The sequence below is a fragment of the Empidonax traillii genome, unplaced genomic scaffold, assembly GCF_003031625.1.
Source record: "Empidonax traillii isolate 1590-97213 ecotype Southwest subspecies unplaced genomic scaffold, ASM303162v1 scaffold1064:size232283, whole genome shotgun sequence".
Classification (NCBI taxonomy): Eukaryota; Metazoa; Chordata; class Aves; order Passeriformes; family Tyrannidae; genus Empidonax; species Empidonax traillii.
This window is the reverse complement of record NW_020956257.1, coordinates 1-8767: the sequence shown is the minus strand read 5'-3', so window position 1 is coordinate 8767 and position 8767 is coordinate 1. Positions and strand designations below refer to the sequence as shown.

The following is an 8767-nucleotide window of genomic DNA, read 5'->3' as shown; positions in this document are numbered from 1 at the left end:
CTGAATGAATAAACATATCCTCCTAACCTACCGTTCTAAATCCCCTTATCAAAACCCCATGGGATTCGTTGTCCCTGGCAAGAACCCACCCTTTCACCAGAACCTTCTGTATTTCCCTGCATATAAGCTGTCTTCTTGAGTAATAAACTGCCATTTTGTGGGTCACATATTGTGTGTGTGTGTGCCCGTTTCCTATACAAAATGCGCCCTGGGCCTGACTGCGTGGGCACAGCCCCCCCCCACGCGCACTCGACCACTCTTTCAGTGAAGAAATTTTTCCTAATATCCAAGCTAAACGTCCCCCGGTGCAACTTGAGGTCGTTTCTTCTTGTCCTATTGCTTGTTACGTGGGAGAAGAGATTGACCCCCCCGTCTACAACCTCCTTTCTGGTAATTGTAGAGAGCAATAAGGTCTCCCCTGACCCTCCTTTTCTCCAGACTAAACAACCCCAGTTCCCTCAGCCACTCCTCATAAGACTTGCGCCCCAGAGCCTTCACCAGCTTCGTTACCCTTCTTTGGACGCACTCCTGCAACGCAATGCCTGTCTTGTAGTGAGGGGCCCAGAACTGGACACAGCATTCGAGGTCCAACCTAACCAGTATCACCACCATTGCTGAGGAGGTATATTCTGTTCTGAGCAGAGTTGCTGGTCCCCTTCTTTGCATCGTTCTGTGCAAACTGCTGCATCTGATGGCTGTTTCTGCTGGCAGTGTTCTGCAGCACAGATTTAATTGAGGTTGGAAGGGACCTCTGGAAGTCTCTGGTCCAACCACCTGCTCAAAGTAGGGCCAACTTAGAACTGATTTCTCACGGCCTTTTCCAGTCATGTTTTGGATATGTCCCACAACCTCTCTGGGCCCTTGTTCCAGTGTCTGACCACGGTCGTGATGAAAAACAATTTCCTCCCATCTAATTGCAATTTCCATTGTTCCAACTTGTTCCAGTTGCTTCTCACCCTAACCCTGTGTGCCTCTGAGAAGCCTGGCTCTGCCTCCTTTACACCCTGCCACTAGCTAGCTGTAGACAGTAATAAGATCTCCCCCAAATCTTCCTCTTCTTAAGGCTGAACAAAACCAGCTCTCTCAGCCTTTCCTCATATGCCATGTGTGCCAGGGCCCTAATCATGCTGGTGGCCTTTGCTGGACTTGCTCCTGTTTGTCCACGTCTTTCTTGTACCGGGGGGCCCCAAACTGGACATGGTAGTCCCTTACGCAGTCCCACAAGTGCCAAAAAGAGGGGGAAGAATAATTTCCTTTGTCCTGCTGCTGCCCCTCTTGCTAATGCAGCCTAGCATGGGGCAGACCTTCTTTGACACAAGGGCTGACTAACCTCAGTATCTGGACAAATTACGGAGAAGATCATACTGAGGGGTTGACGGGAATAATTTCAGCTACTCTTTCTGAAACCCTTAATCATATCAAAAGTGAACGCTGACAAAGAATAATAGCTTAAAACACCCTAGGAAATTAATCTTCTTTTATGGATGCTCATTCTTACAGATCCTGAGCTGGTATATGTAAGCTGTGGGAACAGGGTTCTTTTAGAATCTGCTCCTCATCGTCTCTAGGAAAATATTACATTTACTTGAAAAAACCCAAGTTCTATAAATACTGAATTTGCAAGTAAAACACAAGTTCCATGGTGAAAAGAGAGAGCAAATTCTACTTTGATGAAATATTTTTATGCAATTAACAAACAAACCAAGTGGGATCATTGGCTATAGACTTTCAAGCCTGTCAAGATATGCTCACATTTTACCTCCTGGAAAAATCACAAGATAAAATCCTTGCATCCTCTGACTCAAAGACGTGGCAAATCATTTTGTATTGCCTTTTTCCATCTTCTGAGGCATGAGATGCTTCCACATTGTCCAGGGAATTTGATCGTGACATTCGTCTGAGAGCCATCATGACAACTATATCCCCTATATCTGCAGTGTAAGAAATGGTCCTCAGAGGACGATCCATCATAGTTTCCTGGAGGATAGAAAAAAATGGTATCAGATGCTATTTTAAGCAAATTTTTATTGCACTTTTGGTGTTTTATAAAGAGATTAATGGGAGTATGACAACTTTATTAAATAAATGTCTACTGTAGTGATAGGTAGAACTTCGGGAGAATTTGTGACGTAAAGCTAGAACTAGTCTCACTTAGGAAGACTGCAAAATGCCTGAGAACAGACGGGTTAGATATTTTTCCTTCCTTCTGCATTTCAGAGAAAGTCACAGGGAGAAGCTGTCAGCAAACTATCTCCCTGGTATGCACAGAGATAACATATTTGCAGACATGCACAAGGCCTCCTTGGGCCAGAGAGGATGGGGGAGGAGAGAGAGAAGATACAAAAAACCTTAGAGAGAGCAGGGTATTGCCTTCCCCCCCAGAGGCCCGGTGCACAGCATCGCTAAGAAATGATCCTTGTATCTGAATCAAACCTTTTTTTTAATCCTTCCACTGCCTTGGGATTCTTAGGAAGAATACCTACGTATGGTTTACCTTACACTACAAAAAGGAATTAAAGTGTCTTGTATGAAATTGAGTCCATCATCAGCAAATTTGCAGATGACACCAAGTTGGGAGGGAGTGTCGACCTGCCGGAAGGCAGGAGGGCTCTACAGAGGGATCTGGATAGACTGGAGAGATGGGCTGACTCCAATGGGATGAAGTTCAACAAGGCCAAGTGCCGGGTCCTGCACTTTGGCCACAACAACTCCATGCAGTGCTACAGGCTGGGCACAGAGTGGCTGGAGAGCAGTCAGGCAGAAAGGGACCTGGGGGTGCTGATCGACAGAAGGCTGAACATGAGCCAGCAGTGTGCCCAGGTGGCCAAGAAGGCCAATGGCATCCTGGCCTGCATCAAGAACAGTGTGGCCAGCAGGAGCAGGGAAGTGATCCTTCCCCTGTACTCTGCGTTGGTGAGGCCACACCTTGAGTATTGTGTTCAGCTCTGGGCCCCTCAGTTCAGGAAGGATAGTGAGGTGCTGGAGCGGGTCCAGAGAAGAGCAACGAGGTTGGTGAAGGGACTTGAGCACAAGTCCTATGAGGAGAGGCTGAGAGAGCTGGGGTTGTTTAGTCTGGAGAAGAGAAGGCTTAGAGGTGACCTCATCACTCTCTTCAACTACCTGAAGGGAGGTTATAGCCAGGTGGGGGTCGGTCTCTTCTCCCAGGCAACCAACAATAGGACAAGGGGACATGGGCTCAAACTCTGCCAGGGGAGGTTTAGGTTAGATGTTAGGAAGAAATTCTTTACAGAGAGGGTAATCAGGCATTGGAAGGGCCTACCCAGAGAGGTGGTAGATTCACCATCCCTGGAGGTTTTTAAAAAGAGATTGGATGTGGCCCTTAGTGCCATGATATAGTAATTGGAGTTGGATCAGGGGTTGGACTTGATGATCTTGGAGGTCTTTTCCAACCCAATCTATTCTATGATTCTATGATTCTATGATTCTATGATTCTATGATTCTATGATTCTATGAAAGGAGGTGCCAAGAGGAACCAACAGCCTCACTTTCAAAACCAACCAAACAAACAAACAGCACATTTTGAAAATGTGGAAAAGAACACAAAGACTTGGGTATTCGACCTGAATACACAACATACCAAGGACTAAGGACTTCAAATTATTTATCACAATGAAATACTTTAGACTTGTCTGGGGACAATTGGTACTTGTCATATTATGGTATTAGACAGCTTAAAATGCTGTATAATGTGAACAAAACTTTCTTATCTTTTGGGCTAACTGAAATTAGCATACTTGCCAAATCTGTCAGACAACTGATTAATTCCATGCATGACGTGGTTCTTGAGTATAGATTTCTGACCAGGAAGTCTTGGAGGAAACTATAAGAGCCAGCACTCTCCAGAGTGGGGGGTGCTGCTAAGCACAATCTTTAGTACTCTAAATGGTCCCCTGAGCAGGATAGGTTGCTGACACAGGATTTTTTCTGCTTCCTGTAATGCAATAGTGACTACAAACAACCCCTTTTCCCAATCAGAATATCTCTTTTCAGCATCTTTGAAACTCCTAGAATAGAATCCAATAGGGCGAGGGGGACCCTCAGGCTCCTTTTGCCACATATGGACTGATAAGCCATGGAAAGCAAAACCCCATTCAACAAGGAGAGGATCTCTTAGATGCGAAGGACCCAAAACTTGATGCATGCCAGCTTCAAAAGTTAATAATTTCAAGGCCTCACTCTGTAACAGAGTCCACTCCCATTTTGCTCTTTTACATATCAGATCGTACAAGGTCCATGCAATAATTGAAAAATCAGGAACATGTTTTCTCCAGAAGACCAATAGTCCCAACACTTGCTGCAATTACTTTTTGTTCTCTGGTATCTTTACTTGCTCCAACTAGGTTAATATTTCAGTAGGGATGCAAACAACACCTCCCTTCCACCAAATATCCAAGAATTAAACTTTAGGAGAGGGGTGTTGAATTTTGTCCTCTGGTATTTGTAAGCCCACACTCTCGAGGTGTTTAATAATGTGACTCTGAGTATTTCCTACTCTGCATCTGGACCTCCGATTAGTACATCATCGATGTATTGATAGATCCTTACTCCCTTGTCTATTGGGAGTATAGACAGTTCTTGGGCCAGGGCATAATGTGCCAGTGTGGGAGAGTGGCAATAACCTTGTGGTAATTGAGTAAATGCATATTGTATTCCCTCCCAAATGAAAGCAAAACATTCTCAGTCATTTTCCTGAAGTGGGACCGTAAAGAACATATCTTTAACATCAGTGGTGGCTAAAATCAGATGAGTTTGTGGCAATCAATTCAGCAATGTTAGGCACGGCTGCTGTCAAAGGTACTGTACTGGCATTTAATTTCCTGTAATCCACAGTCAGCCTCCATTTCCCCTTTGGTTATTTTATGGGCCATATAGGAGAGCTGCAAGGAGAATGAGTGGGAACAATTATCCCATCTTCTCCTAAGTCTGATATCACAGGGGAAACCCCTTCTCTGGCCCCCAAAGGCAAAGGATATGGTTTAACATTAATTATCTTTGAAGGAGGTGGGGGGGGGTGGGAGGCAGCTTGCGGGAGATGAAGTGATGAAAAATACAAACCAAAAGTCTACTGCCTGCCCTTGTCATCAGTCCAAGACTTGCCTTTTAAGATGTATAAGCCTAGCAAATTAACAGGGAACGGATCAATGACCATTAATGTTTCAGTGATGTTGACTGTGGGAATTAATGCAGGCCAAAGGTCTGGGAAAGAGCCAGACCTTAACAGTAGGCTTCGGGTTAAGCTGAGCACAGAGCAATTCATTACAGGAATGGAGCTGCTGCCCTGAAAGCCTGCCAGATCTCCAGGTAACAGCAGTAGCCAATCAAATGCTGCGGTCACAGGTTTTGCCTAATAAGGAAGTTTTACCTTATAAGGAATTTTTTCATGTTTGTGTGAAGTTATAAAAGGTTGCGTCCCGTCAAAAAAGTTATCTCAGCTCCCCTCTCTTATGGAGTCCATGCTCAGTTCCTCTCCCAGTTCTGAGATCATGACTTAATGTGTCATCAGTTGACTTCCCCTGGTAGCCAACATTTTACTTTAGCGGTTGGTTGTGGCTGCAGGTTACCAAATGTATCTGCCACTATGAGTCCCTTTTTATCAGGCGCAATGCCACATCGTACAGCATCATCGGTGTGCAAAGCACATATCTGTGGTCCTGTGTCAAGTAAGAAAGTCAGAGAGGTCCTATGGGGACCTATAGGAAAGGTTATCATCATGTCCCCAGACAAATTTTCTGTGAACCCTCTAAGGCTTCTCCATTGCCCATCCCCCGACTCACTTACTGGGGATGGCCTGAGGAGTTTTCCGACTCCTACTGGTTTAAATCAATCAGTGTCCCAACATGAAGAGCAGAAGGCACAGCCTTGGGGGAGCCTGTGGACAGGGAAGGGTTTGTCTTGGATGGAGACTTTGCTCAGTTTTCAATTAATACCTTCAAATTTGCATTAAACTGGGTGTCCATAAGGCTTTGGGGAATGCCCTTCCATATGCCTTTAATCCAGAGGATATGTCTTTCTCTTTTTGCTAGCGTTTGTTCCTTTTGATGTTGTGCTCCCCTGGGGAGGGGTTTTCTCACTTCCTTCTCCTGGTGAGCCTCAGCAGTACTTTGCCACTCAGCCCAGTGGATGGCAGTCTTAGACTCAGTTTTAGAGGTAATGGGTTAGGGGGTCCAAAACGCCTGCCATAATTAATCAATTCTTGGGCAACATCCCCCCACGTCCACATTTTTTTCCCTCGGTCTGCCTGAGGATATCTGATCAAGGGTGGAGTGTAGGGGTTAACAGAGGGTCTGTTAGCTCCCTGGAAGAAGAGATTGACTTGGCAAACTTTTGAGTGTATCCTTGAGGATAAGTAAGTCTTATACACAAGCTAATTAAAGAACAAAGACTGACTGTAAGTCCATAAGTTCGGTGTGTGAGAACCGCAGTCTTAACCTTGAACATCTCCAAGTATCTCACGATTACTGCCAAATGTATCAGTAATAATGAATAGCCAATTAAAATGTTGTTGCTTGCTTGCTACTTGCTTGCTGCTTGCTTGCTGCTTTTAAAAAATGATATAAAAAGGAGCTGAGATTAATAAAGCTGAAGCCTTTCTTATGTTGCCCTGAATCAGCCTTCTTGTGTGTTTTTATTGACATAAGAGCGACAGTGGAGTGTTTACTGTCATTAGCTAGAGCAGAGCAGATTTGATCCTGCAAGTTAATTCCCAGATTCTTTAATGATTCTGGGAGACCTCGTATTAGTGGGGTCAAGCGACCTGGATCCACTGGCATAGACATCAAGGAACCTTGATCAGGTTCCAGCATGCGCTGATGAATTAATTGGAGGCAAGCAGCCTTTTGGACGCCTTCAGTCAACTGATTCATAGAAGTTACTATGGCAATTGGATCACCTCTCTCCAGGGGACTCAGCCCCCCAGTCCAATAGGCGGGTCTTTGAGTGAGGAACCAGGGAGCTCTTTTATTACCTGTGGTTAAGATGAGTCCAGGTCCCCAATATCCCTCTGATTCTGTATCAGTTAGCATAATTCGGTCTCCTCCTGTAAGGGACACTCTCCACACATATTCTGCTCAGACTCTGAGTGCAACTATATTCCTTTTGTAATTTAGTCGATTCAGTAGGCATATAAGGTATTTCTTTGGTAATTATGCAAGGGAAAGAATCGTTTGTTTCCTCATATTGATATTCTGTTTTAATCAACAGCTGCAATTTTTTCATATCTAATTGGCCTAAACATTTTCCAGCCTCTTTTACATCTTGTTGAGGATATGAAGGCTCATTATGGACTCCTCTAGAATCCATCCTTTCCAAATGCTCAATGAGAGCTGTTCTGAGCCTTTCAGAGTAACGCAGCTCCTCTTCTAGTTGATCTCCTAGCACTTTCACTAAGTCTTGCAGAGACTTTGTGAAAGACTTAGTGGTTTCTGCATTTTTGGTGTTCCACTGTGATTTTTCTCTTATAGCAGCAGTCAAGGCTGCTCCCAGTACAGCACAAACGACAGATTTGCCTTTTTCTGGTCATGACCTTTTTTCAGCTCATAAACTAGTTATGCAGTTTGCTACTGCCTGCTCATTATCCCAATTTTCCGGTGCCCATTTCACCCCTGAGGGAGCAGGGTGACTATCAAATTTTTCAAGAAAGGACAACAACTTAAGGACACAACACACTATCTCTGACTTGGAGGTGTGGATAAAAGCCCCTATAGAAGGAACCCCACAACCCACAGAGGGCAACTTCACAACTTAATACGCAACTTAACGCATAGCCTCCTTCTTGGAGTTGTGGAATTATTTAACCCACAGAGGGAAACAAACATACCAGAACATACTTATTGTCAAAGGCACTTCAGGGTCAGAGATCATCACCCCACTTCTGACACCAGTTAATGTTAGGATCCGATTATTAAAAGATGCCTCTGCCCGAATGTGCTGGTTTAAAGGTAAACCGGCAGGAGAAATGAACCCAACTCAAAAGAGATTGAGTCAGAATTACAATTTAATAAAAGTAATACAATAAATACAATTGTACAGACGAACAATTGGTTTTAACCCACAAAAATCCAGATGTATAAACTGGCACACTGGGGCACGAACGGAATGAAGTTCACTGGCCCCCGTGCTGAACCCCACGTGGTCTCCTCGAGTCCAAAAATAAAAGGAGAGGAAAAACCTGTTGGTGCTAGTGATGGTCACAGTCTGGTCAAGAGTAGTGGTTGCAGTCCAGTTGAGACCGGTGGTTGCAGTCTCGTTGAGAGTGGTGATCACAGTCCGGTTGAGGTTCTGGTCCTCCTCTGGATCCCACGAGTGGTACCAGAAGTCCTAAGACCCCAAGGTTACATACATTCAGGTTCAGACAGGAATGCCCAGTACCTCCCCCAGGGCGGGGAGTTCCACAATGGGTGATTGTGAGTCGTGGGTGTGAGGACAGGAACATCCTCCTATCTCCCAGGCTTCTTAACACCCAGTTTATAGCCTGAGGGGTCAGGTGTGCTCTGGGCAGTTGCTTCAGATGGTCTATTGTTAAAAGTTTCTAGGAAATGACATAGAGGGTGTAGAATACACAGTCTGGGTTACACCCACACAGTGATGAACTGCTCTAACTAGGACACCGAACTAAAGTGCAAATGAGACTATACGCCAAAGTCAATAGTATGGTTTTATTTAACAGTAAATATTAGAGAGCGAGAGAGAGTGAGAGAGAGAGAGAGAGAGAGAGAGAGAGAGAGAGACAGGAAAGGGCGGGGGGGG

The 8767-nt window shown here is 44.8% G+C and overlaps 1 protein-coding gene across 1 annotated transcript in view; it reads right to left on the bottom strand.

Moving 5' to 3' along the window:
• The window catches only part of LOC114068456 (amyloid-beta A4 precursor protein-binding family A member 1-like), a gene marked incomplete at its 5' end in the record, with an annotated part of 28041 nt that extends 19703 nt beyond the window's left edge, over nucleotides 1-8338 (bottom strand). The window contains 2 exon segments of the mRNA XM_027904559.1: nucleotides 1792-1977; nucleotides 8114-8338. Coding sequence (XP_027760360.1) covers nucleotides 1792-1977; nucleotides 8114-8338 — 411 coding nt within the window.
• Nucleotides 8339-8767: the final 429 nt, after the last annotated feature.